Source organism: Dipodomys merriami, unplaced genomic scaffold, assembly GCF_024711535.1.
Source record: "Dipodomys merriami isolate MVZ:Mamm:240054 unplaced genomic scaffold, mDipMer1.0.p SCAF_26, whole genome shotgun sequence".
Lineage (NCBI taxonomy): Eukaryota > Metazoa > Chordata > Mammalia > Rodentia > Heteromyidae > Dipodomys > Dipodomys merriami.
In genome coordinates, this window is record NW_027204048.1 from 7,361,036 (window position 1) to 7,383,644 (window position 22,609).

Sequence of the window (22,609 nt, forward strand, 5' to 3'; positions counted from 1 at the left end):
GTACTTTTTTGCTATTTGGGGTCTTTTATTGTTCCATATGAAATTTTGGATTGCCTCTTCTATTTCCTTGAAGAATGTGGTTGGAATTTTGATAGGTTTCACGCTGAATTAGTAGATAGCCTTGGGAAGTAATGCCATTTTCACAATGTTGATCCTTCCAATCCAGAAGCGTGGGAGGTTTTTCCACTTTCTAAGTTCTGTTTTGATTTCCTTTTTCAGGTTTTTAAAGTTTTCATCATAGAGGTCCTTAAGTTAATTCCTAGTTACTTTATATTTTTCTGGGGCTATTACAAATGGAGTTGTTTTCCTAAGTTCAGCCATGCTTTTCTCATTGATTTTTGAGCATTAATTTTATACCCTGATACTTTGCCAATGTTTTGAATCAGCTTGAGTAATTTGGGAGTGGAGTCTGTGGGATTCTTTAAATACAAGAACATGTCAACAGATAATGTTTAGAAGTATACTGAGTTTTTATATATTAATGTAATAGCTAACATTTTTTATATTTCTATTTATACAATCAAAATATCTAGAAATGTTGACAGTTTATTTCCTGTTCTTACTTATTTTCTTCTATATACTGGTAAGATTTTTGGGTTCAATGTTTAACATAAGTTTTTGTTCCTGACCTTGAAAGAAATACTTTTTTCTCTATTCAATAATCAGTCGCTGGCATTTTTAGTTACTAGTATAAGCCAATCATTACTTTTACAAACCAGTCATTTGTCAAAATAAAATTATGTAATATTTCAATTAAGCAAAATGGAAGTAAATTCTCACAACTGTTCACTAGGTATTGATTTCATGACACCTATGCTTTAAGCACAATGTCTATTTACATATCTTCTATTTGCATGGAGAAAATGTTGTATGATGTGTGAAACTGTGCATTTCTTTCTAGTGTGTTGATCAGTAACCCCCCTGGATAGGTTCAATTCTGGTCAAATTGAAATACTTACACCATGGGAAACAGCAAATGCTACAAATTAGGTCTTAATAATCAATCCGAACCTGTAGTTAGCAGTTACTAGCATATCTCAGTGAAAACTGATGTTTGCTACAAATTCAAGCATTTTTCTACCTGTTAACTCAAAAAGAAGGGAGATGAGAAAGTAGAGAGTAGGAACACTTTTCTAAGTGTGTCTGTAGCCTGTGAGGGATGATGATGTTTTTGATGTTGTTGTTCAGACAAGTGCGATGCTCCACTGGCCTCTGCCTTGCCCCCGGGCATCCTTCAGCAGCAGCTCAGCTCTGTCCAGCAGCCGCGGCCCTGGATTTGCTAGTTTACATAAGAGAGATGGTGAGTCTGCTATTTTCAGTCCACTCTGGTGTCTTCCAAAGATTTTATATTCTTAGCTATTTTCCATATAGCTGTAAAACTACTTATACTGAAATTTAAGGAAAGGACCTTCATGTTATCATTTGTTAGGTTTCTTCTTGCTAATAAGTTTGTGTTTATTTTGTTTTGGTATCTTTCCCCTGTACTGAATGACAATAAGTGCTGATGAGGAAAACTCAGCCAGAAAAGAAATATTTGAGGTCATAGATTATTTCCAATTATTTCATCTTTTTTAGTTTTAAAATACCATGTGTCTGGTCAAGTAAGCTGATTATAAGAAAAAGATCACAAAACTAAAATAAATAAAGAAAAGACACGAGGCAATTTCAGAGCTACTGGGTAAAGTAACCAAGGTAGCACATGATATGCCTCTGTGATTTGTAGGAGCCATGGCTTGTGATAGGGAGATGTCCAAGTCCTAGTACCTCAGTGGGAGGAAGCCAGAAATGTAGCATTGAAAATAAGGAATCCTGTCCATCCTAACCATGTGAAGGGAGGTACAGGCTCACTCTTTGAAGATGTATTAATGCCAATCTAGTATTACTAAGTACATTGCTTTTCCTATTGAACAAGTAACACTTTAGTAGATTAAACAATTGAAAGCATTGAGAACTCACGAGTTCTGTTACTTTCTTTCTTTCCTTCTTTTTTGTTTTCTTTCTTTCCTCCTACTAAGAGATTTCAATTCCTTAGTTGTCAGGTTTTGAGTATAATGCATTTTGATGAAACTAAATGCCAACTAAAGTTATATTATTAAAATAATAATTTCTTTTCTAATATCTCAACTTCCTAATGGCTTCCAACTTATTACAATAAGTGTGTAAACACTGAAGTTTTAGAGTCAGAAACTTAAGAGCCTGGGTCCCTTGCTTTGAGCATTGGGTACTGTAGAGGCTCTAAACACTAGGAAGAAAAATTCAAAGTAGAAGTTTAACTTATTTCCAATATATTTAATGAAAACAACTCACATTTGACATATCATTATAACATGTCTATTTAATCACCATGCAAAGTTTATCTTCTATGTTGGGGCTTCTTCATATGTTTAAATTAAATATTAGGGAGATTAAGAACTCTCTAATGGGGCTGGGAAGGTGGTTCAGTGGTAGAGTGCTTGCCTGGGTCTGGGTTCGATTCCTCAGCACCACATAAGCAGAAAAAGTCTGAAGTTGCACTGTGGTCCAAGTGGTAGAGGGCTATAACCTTGAGCTGAAGAGCTGAGGAACAGTGCCCTGGCCCAGATTTCAGGCCTTACAATCAATAAAAAAGAAAAAAACAAAAAATAAAATAAACTCCCTAATGAAACAGCTGGTGATTGTAGAGATGGTAACAGGTTAGTATCATTTAATGTAGAATTAAATACTCTAAGAGTTTATATTTTAAATCCTATATTGTGATTTTTCCTAGAGTTTCTGTGATGAGAACAGGCTGGACTTGCTTTAGTTACTGTAGCATGGGTTGAACAGGTATCTTTTCAGCTGTATATAGTGTTTGAGAAAGTAGCCTTTTATCCACAGCTTGTGCTCTGGAAAATTGCTGGAAGGCACAGAGAAGTCAAGTCAGCAAACACTTGGACCAGTCTAGAACAGGGTTCTCCAGTGTTTTCATCCTCACATCCAGAAATGTTGCATGCAAATAACTGACATTGTTTCCTAAGAAAAAGGGAACTAAAACAAAGGCTTTAACCCTCTATGACATAAGCAGAGTGGTAAAGAAGCCTCAGGGTTACGCCCAGAGATCTGAGCAGGTGTCCTGGGAGCTAATTGTCTCTTCCCTGTAGACACCTTCGATCTTTGAAGGAAGACCCTGCTTTTCTCACCCTCTCCCCACTTGCCATATCATGTTCTGGAACTCTAATGAGTCATTATGGGGAGAGGAAGGAATGTAGCTAGATGATATCCCATTTGAAACAATATTACAGTGGCCTTGGAGAGAAGCTTGGCTTGGCACACGTTTCAATGTAGTATTTCTTGCTTGACCTCTATACCTCCTGAAGAATGGGACTGTCTTTCAATTCACATTAGCCCACTTAGGATTTGTACCCTCTGTATATCTCTGCTCTTGTCCTTATTAAAATTTCAGGAAGACACAAACTTATTTTCACTGAGTCTGCTTTTTGTGGGGCAGCAGGAACAGTGGTCATTTTTATTAATCACTGGTCAGACGAAGGTGGGCCCAGCCCACACCTGTGAATTTCTGTCAGCCTTTCATCTCCCTTGGGAAGCATCTGCCTGTGTGTCAGGATTCTGCTAGAGGTGAGCAAGTGGTTACATCGAAATAAGATAGGAACTTGCAGTATGTCTTCCCCCATTAAAAGTATTATCCAGGTAGGCCATTGATAAGAACAGTCCAATTCCTGGAATGGGTACCACTAAAATGGAATTACCCTTTCATAGTAGCCTCACAGGATCCTAAAAGCATACTGGCAAAGCACACTGCCAAGAGCAGTCAGTGTGGTTTCAGGTGGGGATTGTGGTGAAGAACCCCTGTGTTGTGAGCAATGTCATATATATTATCAAATTTTATTGAATAGCAATGAATATGAAATATATGTTGATTTGGTTGATGTTAATTCACTCTGTTCAGGAAGTTCCTGCCTGTGCTTATAAGTTCAAGTGTCTCCTACTCGGTCCTGCAGTAGTTTCAGTGATTCAGGTTTGATGTTAAGGTATTTAATACATTTTGAATTGATATTGGTGCATGGTGATAGGCTGGGGTCCACTTTTAGTTTTCTGCATGTGGCTGCCCAGTTTTCCCAGCACCAGCGGTTGAAGAGGCTGTGTTTCTTCCATTGTATGTCTTTGGCTCCTTTGTCAAATATCAGCTGACTGTAGGCCTGTGGATTTATTTCTGGATCTTCTATTCTATTCCATTGGTCTTCGGGTCTGTTTTTGTGCCAGTACCATGTTGTCTTTGTTGTTATGGCTCTATAGTAGAGTTTGAAGTTCGGCATGGATAGCCCTCCCATGTTGTCTTTATTCCCTAGAATTGTTTTGGCTATTCTTTAAAAATACATCAATTTCTGCTAGGTTTTTTTTCTTTAGAAAGTATAACTTTTGAAAATAGTTCTTTATCATTGTTTGGATATCTTGTGTATTTGTTGTGATTTTTCTTGTGGTATCCCTGATCTTGTTAATTTGGGTTTCCTCTCTTCTTTTCTTAATTAATCTTGCCAAAGGTCTATCAATTTTATTTATTTTCTCAAAGAACCAGCTTTTTAAAATTAATTTTATTTATAATTTTTGTATTCTCTAGCTCATTAATTTCTGCTCTTAATTTGGTTTTCTGGCTCTGTCTAGTAATTTTAGGTTCCATTTTTTCATGTTTTTTTCTAGCTGTTTTAATTGTAATGAGATTATTTACTTGGTTGGTCTCTATTTTCTTGATGTGGGCACGGAGGACGATATATTTGTGCCTCAAGACTGCTTTTGTGTCCCACAAATTTCTTTGTGATGGTCTTCATTTTCATTGAATTGTAGGAACTTTTTAATTTCTTCTGCTACCCAGGTTGCTTAGAAGTATGCTGTTCAATTTCCATGTATTTAAGTAATTTCTGCAGTATGCTTTGTAATTGAGAACTAGCTTGATTCCAGTGTGGTCGGATAGGATACAGGGGATTATGTCAATCCCCTTGTACTTGCTTTAAGTTCCTTGCATGAACTATATGGTCTATTTTGGAGAAACTTCCATGAGCTGCTGAGAAGAATGTGTACTGTGTTGTTTTAGGGTGAAATACTTGGTAGATGTCAGTTAGTTCTTCTTGAAGTATGGCCTCACTTAATTCGGTAGCTTCTGTGTCAATCCTCTGGTTAAATTTGTATTTCTTAAGAATAAATAATGATGAGCTGGGAAGGTGGCTCAGTGGTAAAGTGCTTGCCTTGCATGCCTGAGGCCCTGGGTTCGATTCTTCAGCACTACATAAACTGAAAAAGCCAGAAGTGGTGCTCTGGCTCAAGTGGTAGAGCGCTAGCCTTGAGCTGAAGAGCTGAGGGACAGTGCCCAGGCCCAGAGTTCAGGCCCCATGATCTGACCCCCCCAAAAAAAGAAAAAATAATGAAAGAATCTTTGTTTTTGATTTGTGTTCCTACACAAGACTATTTAGAGAAGGTCCTTTTTCAAAACAGAATCAAATTGGTTTCACTGAGCATGCTTAGTCTTCCTTAGATAACAGGACTTTGCAAGGTTTTTAAGGAATTCTGTAGCTCATTTCGAGTCAGCTCATTATAAAGTCTGGCCCAGAAGCAAGTTTCCAGTTCTTTTTTTTTTAATTTAATTTAATTTTTTTGTGTGAACATACTGAGTTTCCAGTTCTTTATTGCATGCTTAACTCATAAGGCAGGCATCCTGAAAAATGAAAAATAAGCCTATAATAATAGCAACTCTATTCCATATATCTTTATCAAATGCTTTTCATGAGTCAGATGTATCCATGCTTCAAGTACAGATTTTAAGGTGGTGCCAACTGTCATCAAGAGATTGAATTATACAGAAGTTATAGGCGCTGGTCAGGATCCCCAAAGATGCACTTGGATTCAAATTCCATTCTTCCTTTTTAATGGCTGGGTAGGCTTGGCTTCTTTCTCTGTATGCTGTAGACATGATGTGAGATAAGAGCTTGGAGTGGTGGAGTTATAGAAATATTGGCCAATGGTTAGAAAATATTTGCAAAGAATTATTACTTCAAAGTATTTGTGTTTCACCATGGTGACTATTGGCAGCAATGTAGTATATTTTGTAAGTGATTGAGTGAGTTGTATCATCAGAAAAGTGAACACTAGGTAATCTATATATTGTGTGGTCTGATTTGGCTTTCCCATAATATATACATATTTGAAAACATAATGTTGTATATGATGAATACCTACTCTTCTGTTAAATATCTAGATAATGACTAAATATGTAATAGATTGCTATGAGTAAAGGAAAGGAGCATGTGCCAGCTGGGATGGCCACCTCTATCAGCTGGACTGAGAAGGTAGTGTAGGTCTTGGCCTGCTGACCATGAAGAACTTTCTGCAGCATCACATCAGACTTCTCTGAGATGAATCAGACAACTGAGATGAATCAGGACAATAATAATACTACTCAATAATCCTGTCTAAACACAGACAAACATAAAAAAATGCCCCCGACACTAAAATGACCAAACACCCTTCTCTCCTGAATAAAAAAGCATGTATAATTTATTTTTTTAAAACTAACTTTGTTTTTTGTCAGTTGTGGGGCTTGAACTCATGGCCTGGGTGCTCTCCCTAAGCTCTTTTGCTCAAGGCTAGCACTCTACAACTTTGAGCTACAACTCCACTTCCAAGTGCCTATTATTATTATTATTATTATTATTATTATTATTATTATTATTATTTACCATTTCCACATCAACTCTTATTCTACTCTTCCTGCTTTTTAGATAATTACTGGAAACCAATTATGGAATCACCTCTACTTTCTACCAGTTTCAAATCTGGCTCAACATTCCACTTGTGTGAATTCCCCCCCAACCACTGAAACATGAGCCTGCACCCCAGTCTTTGCTTACACTCACTGGCTGTGATGCCACACAGGTTTCAATCATTCATGGTCCTTCAAATAGTAACAAGCCATTATACCCAATCTCCCTTGGCTAAAGTCATGATGGTGTTTGGGTAGAGGATGCACTTATGAGGAGTGAGCTAGTTAGTCCATGTTTTAACACTCATTGAGTATTATATATTCAGCATTTCAGAGTTTTGTAGACAGAGATAAGGAAACTCAGAGGTTGTGTGGCTGGGAGGTGGTTCTGGTTTTCTTTCTTAGCTCCAAAGCCCATTGGCTGCTATAACACATTGCCCTGCTTTGATTAATCTCTGTTTCTCTTCCATCCTTCTCTTTAGGGGGTAACATGATTTGCTCCTGGGATTCTGATTCTGTCTTGATCAATGTTTAAATAAAAATCATTTTCCTAACAGATATATTTCAGTGTAGGTACAAGCATTTAAAGCTGTGTAATGCTTGCCACCTCTCAGCATTCTGTTAGGCTTATCAGTGTTAATTCAACCTGTTTAGGTTTTCATTTTTTAAATGCCTTTTAAAATCTAATTTTAGGGTAGATACATTCAGATGTGTTCTGGAAAGCTTATAAAAATGTTTTATTGTTTGTAGGTTAACCATTGCTTTTTCATTTCCCAACTGATATGACAAAACTTTCATTGAATAATCATAAAGCCTTGATGATCAGCAGAGGGAAAGAAGATATTGTAAGGCTTTTGGAGATCTTAAAAAAAGGCAATCAAGATTCAGAAACTAACTGGGACCATTAGAACATTGACTGGCTCACTCATGAAGGACTGGTATGCAGGATTACTTGCTAGCTTCTTGCTAATTGTCCTTGTTTCTTTTGATGTTTTAGGAACATCTAAAATAAGCAGACCAAAACACTCAGATTACAGAGATTAATGCATGCCTAATCTATAAGTGCTTTAATCAATCACCCATTTTCAAGTATGAGCTTATTTTGAAAATGTAAAGAAAGCTCCAGTCCTCTGGTGTATGCTGAAATTTTCCTCATAAAGGTGTTTGAGAAATCACATGATTATAAAATAGTCATCTTCATCTTAAATTACTCTTTTCTTATTACATGATAATGTTTAAGATTTTGTCAGAGTACTCAAAAGATTCAAGCATATTTTAATAGAGAAGGCACAAAGAGTTTATTTATTTTGGGAAATGATTGTAAGGTGTATTATAGAGGTTTTAAACTTGTTTTGTTGCTGAATGAGACAGTACCATTGACTTGCTCAATGTTACAAAGCCTCACAAAAACAAGAGTCAGTATAAAATCACAACTCAAACACTAATGCTTTGCACATGGCATTTTCTGAGACGAGTGAAAAGACTACTCATGTTTGTCAAATGATCTCTAAGTAGAAATTATGCTCACATGGCCAAAGAAACCACTACACAGAAGAGTAGGAAGTACAAAATCTGCTTTACCAAGAAAATACTTTTGCAAAAATTAATAAATTAACCCTCATTTTTGGAATGAAGGGATGTATATGATTAAGAAGAAAGATTAGTTGGCTTTACATTAAGAAAAAAGTTCTAATTAAATTATCTTTACAAAACTACTGTAGGTGTTTAACTGAATTGGAAATGTGGTCATATAAAGTATTTCTCTTCATCACAAAAGTTCCATGTATTAAAGATTTACACAGTCCATAGGTGGGGGTTATTAAATCTAGAAACATTTCCTGTTAATTAATTAATTTATTTTTCCTGAACAGTAACTCTTTTAAAAAGGATCTCGAAAAATTTGAGCAGAATTGTCATACTCTGCAATGAAATGCTTCAGCTCTTCAATACACCGCTTACCTATATCTTGCAAATTCTGCCTCAGAGCAAACTGTATAGTCTGTTCTAATGAAGGATCTTTTGCAATCAACATTTTCACCACCACCCCAAAAGTTTCACAGTCTTGCCGGTAAACCCGTTCAATCTCCTTCATTTTGGATGCTATTGCTTTAGAGCGACTGTCTAGTTGAGCATCTTCAAATAATTCTATCCAATCTGTTGTGTTAGACACATTTTCTTCAGGCTGCTCAATGACTAATGGTGTGTCAGGTACCCTCTTTGAGGAAGGAAGTGCTGAAGAGCTCCAAGTTGAAGTGTCTTGTGATGTTTTCAAAGACTGAGCAGATCTCTCTCTTCTTCTGTTCTGTGACTGGTAGAATGGATAATGTTTGTTCCGTTCTGGAGAATAGCTCCTGCTGCTGACACTGGAGCCAGATCTGCTGTGTGGAGAGTCCTTTCGACCTCCAGGGGACTCTCTGAAAAATGAAGCATCCCTTTTATGGGAAGAATGGTCCCACGAATAGTGTGAAGAGTACAAACTGTTACTTCTAACACCATCTCTCTGGTCCCTCATGGTGGCTAGACAGCAAATAGGAAAGAAACAGATAATCAGAGCTTTCATCTACTGATGGAAACCATGGTGACTGATCCATTTTGACATGAAATACATTTTATTTCATGTTTCCTGCTGGCTAGTCACATTGCTTTTTCCTCTGAACTTTATGTTCTCCTGGGGTTAATCAGTTTCAAACATCATCAACTGACTTAACATTTCTGTATTCTAGCATTTTCACACTCCATGTATCAACCATCTTTTTCACTGTTTTCTATTTCCTTTTCCCAGATTTACTTTATAGTGAAGTGAAAAAGTATGGGTAATCAAGAAACATTAATTAAACTCAGTCATACTGTAAAATTGCCTATGTTATTTTCCATAGATAAAGCCTTTCTTGGTCCTGGGTTCTTGTTTATGTACAGCATTCCATAACTCCTCTGGAGAGGATAAATGAATGGGGATTCATTTATGTTAATTAACTAGATGAAATTAACTAGAGATGTTATTGGAAACTGTGTTTGTATAGTCTCTTTTCTTTATCTTTGAATGATGGTTTTGGTTTGTTACTGAACATTTGGATTGTTAACTTTGTTAACTTTTTAACACCAATTTAAATATTTCTCCATTGCATTTTCTGTGTCCTCTAGAAAAATAAATTCAAGTCCACTGTCATAGGCCAGCTGTCAGTACACACCTCTAGCTTTGACATTTCTCTTTATACCCCTGAACTCTGGGCCTGAGCTCTGTCCCTCAGCTCTTCAGCTCAAGGCTAATGCTCTACCACTTGAGCCACAGTGCCACTTCTGGCTTTTTTTCTTTTTTTGCTTATGTGATGCTGAAGAATCAAACCCAGGGCCTCATGCATGCAAGGCAAGCGCTCTACCACTGAGCCACCTTCCCAGCCCCTCATTGTAAATTTCTTAAGCATGACTTTACTGGTACTAAATATTATCTGGTAACACCATTGTAATGTGCTGATCTCTACCTTTGCAATTGAACAAAACTTCCATTAATATTTTTCAAATATTTCTTCTCCAGTTTTCTCTCTCATATAATTTATGGGAACCCTTACAGAAGAGTAAGTACTATATAGAACAACATGGTCAACTATGAAGGTAATACAAAACAGCCATATCATTTATGTAGCCTCACGTAAAAGCAAAAAGAAATGAGTAATGTGACTTTTCATATATCTGTTTCAGCACAAATATTCAACACTATTTCAATATGTAATTAACATAACAAACACTAGTGACTTTTCTGAATTATTTGGACCACATTTCAGAGATTACAGAGCATAAAACTGTGTGTCTCTTAGCCATTTTTTGGTATATTTTTATCCTTGTTTGTCTCTGTGGCAAATTCACTGTTTTTTCTTTACACTGAAAGTATTCGTTTTTTTTTTTTTAAATTTTTAGTTCAATAACTGTAACTAACTTTCAACTTCCTACTTGGTTCATTGCTACATTATGGGAAATGTTCTTTTCTCATTTTTTCACCACTTTTCAATTTATATTATCATTGTAAATTTTCTAAAGAAATTAAACTTGCATTAAAAATTTTAAAGTTTCATATTCATTTTAAACCTTTGTCAGAAGAGTTCCATAAAATTAATTGTATGGGAAATGAGTTCACTCAACTTTTTTTGTTTCTCTTGGATGTGTAATTTCTCAAATGTTTTGCAGTTTCCTTCCTTCCTTCCTTCCTTCCTTCCTTCCTTCCTTCCTTCCTTCCTTCCTGCCTTCCTTCCTTCCTTCCTTCCTTCCTTCCTGCCTTCCTTCCTTCCTTCCTTCCTTCCTTCCTTCCTTCCTTCCTTCCTTCCTTCCTTCCTGCCTTCCTGCCTTCCTGCCTTCCTGCCTTCCTGCCTTCTTTCCTTTAGTAGGGCATGAGCCTAAGGCCTTGTATTCTTATTGAGCTTTTGTTGCTCAAGGCTGGCAATCTACCACTGGAACTATTCCTCCACTCCCAGCTGGTGGTAGCATTCTCAGATTGGAATTTATAACTGCAAGATTATTTGCTTTCTGTTGTGTTATTTCTGTCAAAGCCCCCACCATTAATTCCTAACTGCGTAGCAGTTTTGAACTAGTGTGCATCCCTGGGAGACTTAATTGAAATTCAAGTCTTGCAATCTTTTCTCAATCTCAGTTTTCCATGATAACAAAGAACCTGGTTTGATGTCTGAGCTGTTTCTCAGGAAGTCCCTGCCGCCCCCTCTCCCCCACTACTGTTTTTCCCCCTGCTTGCCAGCTAGTCCATGAGATCTCTGCACTGTAAAATGAGTTCCGTGAAAGTAGAGACTGGTGTTGACACATGCATAATCAAGACCACCATAGCAGGTACAAAACATGTTGAAAGCAATCCTGAATAAATGGAAACTCTGGGGAAGAAGTCTTGCTTTAGATTGTTAGCCTGTCTATACTCAGTATATTTAGTTCCTGCATCATTATGCAGAAGGACCAGTTTTTTAATTCAGATCCACATCTCAGGAAGCCTGCAGAATCAGCTTTACTTTTGGCCTAGAATGTCTGTCTGGTTTCTGCTTTGTGGTTAGACTGACCTTATTATGCTTCTGCACATTTCTTTTTGCCCTTAATCTTTTAAATAAATTTATGTATGTAGATACTCAAATATTCACACACGTGTGTGTGTACAAAAACACATTGCATTGTATTTGTAGCAGAGATTCTTTGAAGCTTGGCTTTCCTACACTATTTTACCACAGGCTGAGTTAAGAACTGACCATTGGGTAATCCTGTAATCCTAGATATTCAGGAGGATGTGATCTTTGATTTCTGGCATAAAGAAATTTCCAGGCAGACAGTCCTTAGAACTTGAAATGCTAATGAACCAGAGAAATGTTAGAAGTGGGGGCAGGTCTAAAGATGTAGAGTACCAGCCGTGATTAGAGTCGCACAAAAAAGACTTCAAGACCCTGTACACACACACACACACACACACACACACACACACACACACACACACACACACACACACACACACACACACACACCACGGGAGTGTGAGAGAACACACAGTGAGAAACAGAAAGAATAGATTACAACTAAAAAACTGTAGACTTTAAAAGTGAATTGGAGGTTAAAAAAGAAAACAATTAACATTGAAGATTGTGAATTTAGATTACAAGTTAATAAGTCCAACAAAACCTGATACTTTTTTTTATCATAGAATGTCTTCATTTTACATTGAACCAAAAATCGTATTTGGGCTGAACATAGAATTCTAGGTAATCATTAAGATTTTAAATATACTCAATTTATTCTGACCTCCATAATTTTTGCCCAAAAGTCTATTTTAAGTCATTGTCTTATTCTCTAGTTGCTTTTCCAGATTTTTTTGTTGTAGTGATTGTTTAGCATCTTATTGTTGTTCTTAGCTTTGAATAGGAAAGATTTCTTTTGATCCATTTTGTTTGGCATTTGTTCAATGCATAGATATACAGGTATAGTATAGTGGTATATGCTATTTTCATATTTATGGAGTTTTCTTTCATTACTTTTGTATGTATATTTGACTCCATTTCTTCTGGTCTTTATTACATAAATATAAAAATTGATATTGTCCCATAAGTCTCTAATGTGCTGTTCAGTTCTTTCCAAATTTTTATGTTGTTCATATTGCATAAGTACTATAGTTCCATCCCAAGATTTACTTATTTTTTCTTCTGTTACCTCCATTCTGCCATTTAGTCCATCACAGAGGTTTATTTTTTATCCTATTTTTAATGCCTAATTTTTCTCCTTTATATATCTCCTTTCTTCCCATAGGTTTTCTATAATTTGATTTAACTATACTGTTCACCTTTAAGTAACATGTTTAAAGTGATGCCTGAAAAAATACTGAAATTTCCATAATGTTCAAAACTTGTTTATTACTAGATTCACAAAATAACTCAACTGTATGGAACTGACTTACTCAGCAATAACTCTGTTAAATACTTCTTGGCTTCTGAATTATTTTCATTTTAACTACAACAGCCTATTTTTATATCCACCATGGTTTTGCTGAAAAATTCAAATAACTATCTTTAGAAGTTAACCTGGTAACTTACAAAGAAAACTACATATTTTTTTATTGTGAAAATACTATACAGAGGGGTTACAATTACATGGGCAAGATAATGAGTACATTTCTTATCAAACATTGTAGCCTCCTCTTTTGTTTCCCCTTCCCATCCCTTCCCATCCTCCCCCTGCCTCCTCAATCCTCCCCGTTAACCCCCCCCCACCAAAGTTGTAAAGTTCGTTTTCGACATAACGATTTGTACATCTCATTGTTGCAATGGGTCACCTGTATCCCTATTTAAACAATTTGTTTTTCCCCTTTCCCTCCACAAATTATACTGACATCAAATACAGTGAAAGCAGGGGTTATACTGTGGGGGAGAGACATACAAAGCAACAAAGAAATAATCTTATAAATGTGTTAGAAACAATTGCATGAAAGAAAAAAATATTTGAATACATATCTTAGGGTTCATTTCCCTAACATCACCTTATTTGACCTTTTCTGCTTGACTCAGACATATACTAGATATTGCAAATAAGGGAAACCATGGGACCTATGTTTCTTTGGGCCTGGCTTACTTCACTTAATATAATTTTTTCCAAGTCTTTCCATTTCTTAACAAATGGGGCAATGTCATTCTATCTGATGGAGGCATAGAATTCCATTGTGTACATATACCACATTTTCTTGATCCATTCATCTACTGAGGGGCATCTGGGTTGGTGCCATATCTTAGCTATAGTAAATAGTGCTGCAATAAACATAATTGTGCTAGTAGCTTTAATGTTGTCTTGTTTGTAAACATTTGGGTAAATGCCCAAAAGTGGGATTGCTGGGTCATAGGGGAGCTCTATGTGAAGTCTTTTGAGGAACATCCATTCTGCTTTCTAAAGTGGTTGAACAAGTTTACATTCCCACCAACAATGCAGTAAGGTTCCCTTCTGTCCACATTCCCTCTAGCATCTGTTGTTATTAGAGTTCTTGATTTTAGCCATTCTAACTGGGGTGAGGTGGTATCTCAATGTTGTTTTGATTTGCAAGAAAACTGTATTTTTATTTTGCTAAATGCAAAGATTTCAACTAACTTCTCAGTTCACTTGTTATATAAGCATTTATTTTTCTCTATTTTTCATGTATATGCTGGTCCTGGCACTTGACCTCTGTGTCTGGGCACAGTCCCTGAACATTTTCCCCTACAGCTAGTGCTCTACTACTTGATCCACAGCTCCATATCTGGCTTTTTGCTACTTAACTGGAGATAAGAGTCACATAGACTTTCCTGCTCCAATTGGCTTTCATCTCTGTTCCTATGATGTCAGCCTCCTGAATACTTAGGATTACAGATGTAAGCCACTGATATCAGCCTTGAATTACTTTTTAAATAAAGTGAAAGATGTGAAGAGAAGCTAGGAGAAAAATGATTATTAATATTGAAGAAAATCACTGTCTCTCTCAAGTAATTGTCTTAACATTTCTCTCACCATTGCTTAATTAAGTATGCAGTTTAAAACTTAGTAAAAGTAAGGAACATTTGGAAACTAACAGAAAAGTTTGCAAAGACATAATTTCCACATGAGTTGCAATGGTAATAGTACAAAGAAGCATGAAAAGATGTTTGAGAGTTCTGATAACGTGGAATTCCCTAACAGCATAGTGACTGAAGATATTCATAGGCTCAGACCACACTTTTGCAGGGAAAAAATGGAAAGCATGGATTATTAATGTATCAATAATGAAATGAAAATGTCCACATAGAATGAATAGTAATTGATGCTCATTCAGGAATAAATGTAATGAAAGTTGCTCCAGACTCTTCTAAAATCTTGAGAATGTGTGACACCTTGGAAGCCACTCACTCCAAACTGGCAACTGCGAGTTGCTTTCAGAGCACACAAAGTAACAAGGTATTTTATTTACAAATTTATTGTAAGATGAGAAAAAAATAGAAAGGAAACAATGACAAGATGATGCAAAATAACACAGATCTGGTTTTTGACAAGGAAAGCACTGATATTTAGACATGTGCACGTAAGGAGATGATATATGCTTAGAACATGTGTGTGCTCATCCATGTACCTCCATGTTCTATGTGGTTTTAAAGTATGAGCATCTGCATGTCGCCATATCTAGACACTACTAGTTTTGACCTCAAATAAGTAACATGAGCTCAACAGTGTTTGCTTCATACCTATAATTAAATACTGTAAATATCTGAGAACACATAATAATGAAAAGAAATTAAATGCTGAAGCATTTGTAAAGTACTTAATAAGGTTCCATTGGTTACACCCACTATTACTCCTGTCATTTTCTACTATCTTTTGTCAACACAGTCTCAAATTTGTTAGCCAACAGAAGCCAAATGCATAGCAAATGCTAAGCTAGCTTCAGACTGTGATTATCTAGTTTTACCTCCCAAGTAGCTGGGATTGTAGTCTGTACCACCACATCAGGCTCAGTAGTGTAGAAATTTCAGTCAAAATCACACAATGTTGCCAATAAAGGTTAGACATTCATGTGCCATTTCATTTGACCATTTTGAGGTTCAGAAGTAAAAAGTGCCTGTTGCTTAAAAAGAAAGGGGATTATAAGGAGATGATAGTTTCTTAATAAAGGTGATTATACATTTTTGTGTGCCAGCATTCAGAAACTAATGCTGTCTTGTGTTACTAACTAGGCATAAATACATGTCTGGTCCTGGCTAACCTTAGAACATTAGCAGAGCCAGGCACCGGTGGCTAGCTACTCAGGAGGCTGAGATCTGAGGATCATGGTTCAAAGCCAGCCCAGGCAGAGTGCAGGGACAGCGCCCAGGCCCAGAGATCAAGTCCCACGACTGCCAAAAAAAAAAAAAAAGAATATTAGCAGAGAAACCACTAAGCACCTCTCAAGTGGGAAGTCCAGTGGCATCTTGTGCATCTTTTGTGTCTTTGTTATGCCTGTCATTCAAGCTATGACAGAAAGCATAAAGTAGATGGATGGGATGCAGTTCAGCCACAGCCCAGGCAAAAACAGACCTGATGACACAAATAACCAGGGTGAGGGATGCTTCAGTGCTGGAGCACTTTCCAGCAAGTGAAATGACCAGAGTTCAAATTACAGTATCACAAAACTAAATAAATAAACAAATAAGCAAACTAAATTCCAAAGGCTTATAGGGTCCAGAACTCAAATGGAGGCATTCAGGTTTTCAAGCTCTCTCAAGTGTTGCACCTCATGCGATGTGGTTTTGTTTCAATGACATTGATGGCACTCTCCTTCTGCGTCTGATACTGAGTAGGGAAGGACAACTCCTCCTTTCAGGTCATGTGGATGGCTTCAGGATATGCAGCCTGAGGCTCATGTCCTAGAAGTTGTATTTAGCTCAATAACGTTTTTTAATCTACACTTTTCAGGATGTATTGTGCAGGAAAGTAAAGTACTTTCCCAAAGAAAAGATACTCTGAAAAGATTTTACTTTGCAGCTTTTCAACTATCACTTGAGGGTTACTAGACCAATGAAGAAGAAAGAAATCTGGAATAAATTTTATGAATGCACTAACAAAATGGCAATGAATGACGCATAGTAATAAAGGGAATACATTGAAGATCACAAACAATAGAGAATGTCTGATTCCATGTTATGGAGACAGTCCTGAACCTGCAGGCAGAGCTCCTTACACAGAACTGGGGTGGTAGTTCCTCCTTTACTAATGACCTCTGGAGAGCCAGACAGCCCATCCAGGTACAGTGACAGGTGGACAAAAGAAGTTTATTTACACTATTTCCACCAGAAAGGGGCTTCTGACTACCTTGTCCTGGGCTAGATACCCAGAACCAAGAGCAGCCTCGACCACCAAACCTCCAAGCCTCCAATAGGCAGGCCTGACCTTTCTTAGTTGGTCTGCAAACCATCAATTGGTTGGTCTGCAAACCTCCAACCCCAGACCTCGAAAACTCCAAAACTCCAAACCTTCCAAGGGGAAGGCTTTTCCTTTTCTTCCCTTCCTCCTTCTCGGCAGGACTCTCCACTCTCCATGGGTCTGCCCTGCTCTGCTCTGGGAGGCGCCTCTCCACAGGCCTCTCTAGAGAAAGGTCCCAAATGGCCCCTGGAGGAGGCCCCAAATGACCTCTCAAGGCTTGCCTTGCCCTCCCCAGGCCTGCCCTACTCCAGCAGGCTTTCCCCTGCAACAATCTCTCCCTCCACTCCTACTCCTCTTCTCGTAGCTCTCCTTTCCTCCCTCAGGACTCCCCGTCTTTCCCTTACTCTCCTCTCTTCAGGACTCCCCGTCTCCTCTGGACTCCTTTTCCCTCAGGATTCCCATTCTCCTCCAGACTCCCCTCATGACTCCTCCCTCAGGACTGCTTTCCCCCTAACCTTCAGGCCTCAGAGCACCCAGCCTATATATACCCAGATAGGCTGCGCTCCTCCCTACTAATGGTTTCAAACCACCATTGACGCTCCTCCCCCAAGCTGCCTCCTGTCCAATCCCAATAGGCAGGTCAGCATGTGGAGCTCAATGCCCCACTCCCTCCAGCAACACGCCCCACCTCCTTTTGGCGGCGTGCCACGCCCCTTTCGCCGCATGGCACACCCCGCTAAGAGGTTATCTTAGCCTCTCAATGCCCTGCTCTGTCAGGTGGCTCAGCCTGTGGAGCAGTGAGGCTATGCCCTGCCCCCTTTCGCAGACCAGGCCAAGGGGCCACACTGATTGTTGGGCCCCAATGGTTATTACACTTTCAAGGGCACAGTGGGGGTCTAATGGACAATCAAAGTGTGTGGAGTTGAGGCCCAGCCCCGATGGGCTAGAAAGCTTCATAGAAGCCTTTACCTTGAATACCACATTCTAGTTTGAAAGGCCTGTTAAGGAGTACTGTGTGGCTGATTGCTGTCTGTTTCTACAAACATATTGTAGAAATTTAAATTCCAAATAGAGAGAAACAAGTAGAAGTACATGGTCTAACTGTTGTCACTGTCGATAAAACACAATGTTTTCTCTAGTTGCAAATAGTTTTCATAATTGGACTTTTGATGCACCAGGTAAAGAACAAAATCACAGAAGGGTAGTAATTGTTTTGAAAATACTTTGAAATAAAAAGGAATGTTTAGAACAAGCTGGTCACATCCTCTTAGCAGAAATTCAACATTCTGTTAGGACCCATGCTTTCATTAGAAGCTGGCTGAAGCAAGAGAGCTCTCATGGAGATCTCCGGATGGCTGTAAGGAGGCCTGCGATGCCTGCAGCACACCCTTGATGTCAGGAATCACACTCTCAGGTACAGAACCACTGATCTGCAGTGAGGGGTCTCAGGAGATCTCATCAAGGTGAACACTCTAGTCCTCTAGAGTGGTCAGGCAAATTGCCCTGGCATAGTGCTGAGAGGTAATTTTCTCTATCACAGTCCCTTCAAGGACTCACCAAAGGATTGTTCTAGAACAGCTCTGACTCCACGGTCCTTAGTTATCTCTCCAGAGTTTTATAACTCTACAGCCCAGGACCCTCAAATTGCTTGTGTGAAATCACACACCTGCTCACGCAGGCACACAGGGAGGCGGGCCAGGGTCTGGTGGTGCAGATGATGCCTTTTGTGGCTTAGCTGCCGCCTACCTCAATCACCTGCACCAGCCATCCTGCCCATCCTGTAGAACTCCTGTCCAAAGTCCTGGGCCTGCAAGGGCCAACTGTGCTGCCTGAGCCCACACACCTCTCTCTGAAGCTCCACTTACCAGGGGTGGGCCGAGCTTTGGGCTTCCCCAAGAGCTTTTCTTGCCTTCTTCCTGGTATACTCTTGATCTTCCTGCTGGCAGGCGCGGTGTACCCTGACCCTGGCATCCTAGAGCAGCAGGCCTTAGGGCTGTCTGGACCCCAGTGCCCACGGCGGCCTGCCTGTGGCTTCCCCGTGGTGGACACCACAAGCCCAGAGCAGCGGCTGGCACGAACGGTGTCCGTTTCCCTCAGGCACGTGCTGTGCCCTGGTCGGGGCTGGCGGGGGCTGTGCCCGCTGTGCTGAGCCTGAGATCCGGGTCCATGCCAGCCCCGTGTGCACTGGGCTGGAGAGGGGCAGCGGGCATGCAGGGAGGGGCGTGGCCTGGGAGGCTGGAGGGAGACGCCAGGTTCCAGCTGAAAATCCAGTGAGAAGGAAATGAGGAGAAATGCACCCAGAACCCGGAGATGGGGAAATGAGCTCCCGCGGGGGTTTCTGAAGTCTCTGAGAAGAAGCTTTCCCTGTGTGCTTCGGTGCTTTATTCTCCTGGTTTGGGCACAGTGTCCCCAACCTCTCCTATTCTGCTGTGAACCCCAACCACTCAGACAACAGATGCAGGGACCCCAAGAATCTACTGCGAATGGACGAGTTCTACATCTACACATCTACGATGTCCTTCTCTCTCTCTCTCTCTCTCTCTCTCTCTCTCTCTCTCTCTCTCTCAGACCATCTCCTGCCCTCCTTGTTCTATGACTAACAAGTATTTTTCTGAAATTTTATTGTGTGCAGAAAACATCATGGGATATTGTGAAAGTTGGAATTCTGATCCAGTAGTTCTATGATGTTGAGGGATGCCTGAGATTCTGCATATTTATTGGGAAGGTTTTTAATTCACAAACCACATTTTGAGGTACACAAGACAAAGGGGTGATCAAGCCTGCTTCCTGGTGTCAGGTGAATAAATCTGAACGGATCAGTCACTAGGGCACTAGTTTCATGTGGGGACTCAGGATGCTGTGGAGAACAAGAGATTTATAAACTTGAACCAGAGTATCAAGGATCAAATACTCTATGTGTTAGACTTTTACTGTTGTTAAAAATTGCTCCTTATAAAATACTTACCATTTTATAACTTAGCAATCCTGATGAATGAGATACTAATCCTGTTCCTACTTTGGTAGAAAAAATTAACAAGATACCAATAAAAAGTGCTGAGCTGCCAGGAGAGAAGACCAAACACATCCCCACAAAGTTTGAAAGTCAGTGAGACATGGAGACACTCAGGAAAGGGAGCCTAATCAAGACAAGCCTTTGCATGTAATACACTGTCACTAACTAGATAGAGGATGAGAATCCACAGGACATGGAGAAATGGAGAAGAAAAAACCTGAAAGACTGGCAGAGGCCATTTGAAATGGGACTGTGGTTACTAGCCTGGGTGGTTTCCTGTGGGATCAAAAACCATCCAGAAAACACCAGAAGATAGGTATGGCAGACTAGTAGGGTGACCTAAAAATGGAAAGACTACAGTAGCATAATAGAAGTACATAAGATGATTGAGATTACATTATTACATATCACAATATTGTGTGAACCTCGTTTGGAACCCATAGCAGTTTCCATGGCTGTGTGTTCTCTATGACTCAGATACAAGGTTCTCATGTGTTTAGGAAATTACTAAATTTCTCTGAAAGTTGTGAGCTATCACTGAAATTCCTGGTTAGATGAATGCACTAGCAATTGGTTATCTGATGACACCAAATGGAGTACTCAAACTTATACTTTTTTTTTTTCTAATTAAGTTTTCTTTTGGTTAACATCTAAAAATTTTTGGGCAACCTGATGATGGCTTGATAAACTTGACCAAAATACAGTATAATAAAGGTAAAAGTGGAAAAATGATCACGTCTAAAGAGTTGACTAGAAAAGAACTTAAGATAAAAAGAAAGGCCTTATTATTAAAAAAAAAAACAACAACCTATAATCAGCTTGCAAAAGAAGGTGATAGAATTTCTTCTGGGGAAAAAAATGATCGTGTTAAGAAGTAATAGAAAAGCTGTCCCATATAGAGAAAGCTCCTACCCAGGTTTCCCCTGACCAACTTATGTAAATGAGAGATGCGTTGGGCCATTTCTATTGGGCATATTTTAGATAATCAAGTGAATGATGTCCCTATGCTACACTGTGATTGGTTAACATAAGCACGTGAGGGCGCTCAGTTTGCACGTCGTTAGGACTTCCGGGGACCGTTTATTCTGGCAGTTGGGAGAAGAATAGGCCTGGAGGAGGGCTGGGAAGTGGAGCTTGTGGTCCTTGAGGAGAACGGTGTGATACATCCACAGATGGCTGTCACCATTGGTTCCGGTGTGAACCAGGTGGTCTTGGGCCCTTCTTGGGATGTGCCTGGCCTGAGGCTCCTGAGGGCTCACGCGAGTTTGCCTTCGAATCCTGGGAGGTGCCAGGTGAGAACCTCTGGGAGACAAGCAGAGGCCCAGGCCGATGACGCTGCAATCCAGGACTTGGAGGGGGACTGATTTAATTGGAATCTCAGAGAGGCTTTTCTGCTTAGGCTGGCTTTGAACATGATCTTCAGATCTCACCCTCCTGAATAGTTAGGATAACACGCATGCACCAACAAATTGCTTTCTCAGATACTTTTTATGTTTTTGTTGTCATTTTACATTCTCACATCTGTTTTCTGTATGGATAATATTTTTAAATATACTCAACTTTTATTTGCATGTTTATTAGCATCAATTAGTTGTTGATCATTACAAGGTACTTTCATTTTTATAGGTTCATATATACATACAATGTACCTTGAACAAAGTCACCCAATCAGTCACCTTCCTGTTTCCCCTGTGCTCCTTCTCAAAAGTTTGTACAAGCTCATTATCCCATTTTCAAACATATACATGAAGTATTTCAAGCATATTCACCATCTTTCATCCTTTTTGTTTGACTTCCCCATTTCTGTGAGTACCCATCCACTGCACCAAAGGACTTGCTTTACATTCCTGTCATTTATTTCTAAAGTTCATGTTAATTGTTCAAAGGGAGTCTTACATTCATGTTTCACAACATATTTACTATAAACTGACTGACCATGTCCTACGTATGTCCTATGCTTCAATAGCTTTTGGTGAGTGTGATTTTACCATGCTTATTTACAGATGTTAATATATTGCATTTTTATTTAAAATGTAATACATTTCAATATTGTTTATCATCTAACATTCTGGTTTTGCACAACACAAATATTTTTGTGTGTATATATTGTTCTACATTAGTTGAACTTTTAGATCTAGCTAGAAATATTAAGCCAATTGTAGACCAAATATTTTCTAGCTTTATAATCACATCATCTAGAAATGTTGGTGGCTGCATATTTTCCCTCAGTTATGTGCTCTGAATTTTTTAATGCTCCCTGTGTACTTACAAGGTTTTTAGGGTGCTGTTTAACAGAAGCATGATTCCGACTGAAGTCTTCTTCCTGATTTTAAAGTAATTAATTTTAATATGTTTTACTTATTAGTCGGGAATTGATTCCAATTTTCATTTGTTAGGATGAGCCAGTCATTACCTTTCATTAATTTTTCAATCCAATCATTTAAAATAAAATCAAATCATAGTATAAATTATGTAAATTCGCAAACTACACCACTGCTTCCTTATTT

The 22,609-nt window shown here is 38.8% G+C and overlaps 2 protein-coding genes across 2 annotated transcripts in view; one reads left to right on the forward strand and one right to left on the reverse strand.

The window, feature by feature from the left end:
- The first annotated feature begins 1,222 nt into the window (after positions 1-1,222).
- The window catches only part of LOC138836936 (contactin-associated protein-like 3), a 185,144-nt gene continuing 163,757 nt past the window's right edge, over positions 1,223-22,609 (forward strand). Inside the window, exon 1 of the mRNA XM_070035639.1 lies at positions 1,223-1,300. The gene's annotated coding sequence lies outside the window, so the exon portion shown is untranslated. The remainder of the gene's footprint in view (positions 1,301-22,609) is intronic.
- Positions 8,486-19,141, reverse strand: LOC138836939 (periphilin-1-like). Its single transcript, XM_070035644.1, has 2 exons — positions 18,955-19,141; positions 8,486-9,244 (listed from the first exon to the last, which is right to left on the reverse strand). The coding sequence occupies exons 1-2, from the start codon at positions 19,058-19,060 to the stop codon at positions 8,607-8,609; spliced, it is 744 nt and encodes a 247-aa protein (XP_069891745.1). The 5' UTR covers positions 19,061-19,141; the 3' UTR covers positions 8,486-8,606.

Excerpts from the sequence above, each read along its gene's own strand:
- LOC138836939 (XM_070035644.1), bottom strand. The coding sequence starts at position 19,060 with ATGCCAGGGTCAGGGTACACCGCGCCTGCCAGCAGGAAGATCAAGAGT. Across the intron at positions 9,245-18,954 it reads CAAAGCTCGGCCCACCCCTG|CCACCATGAGGGACCAGAGA; the intron begins GTAAGTGGAGCT and ends TTTGCTGTCTAG.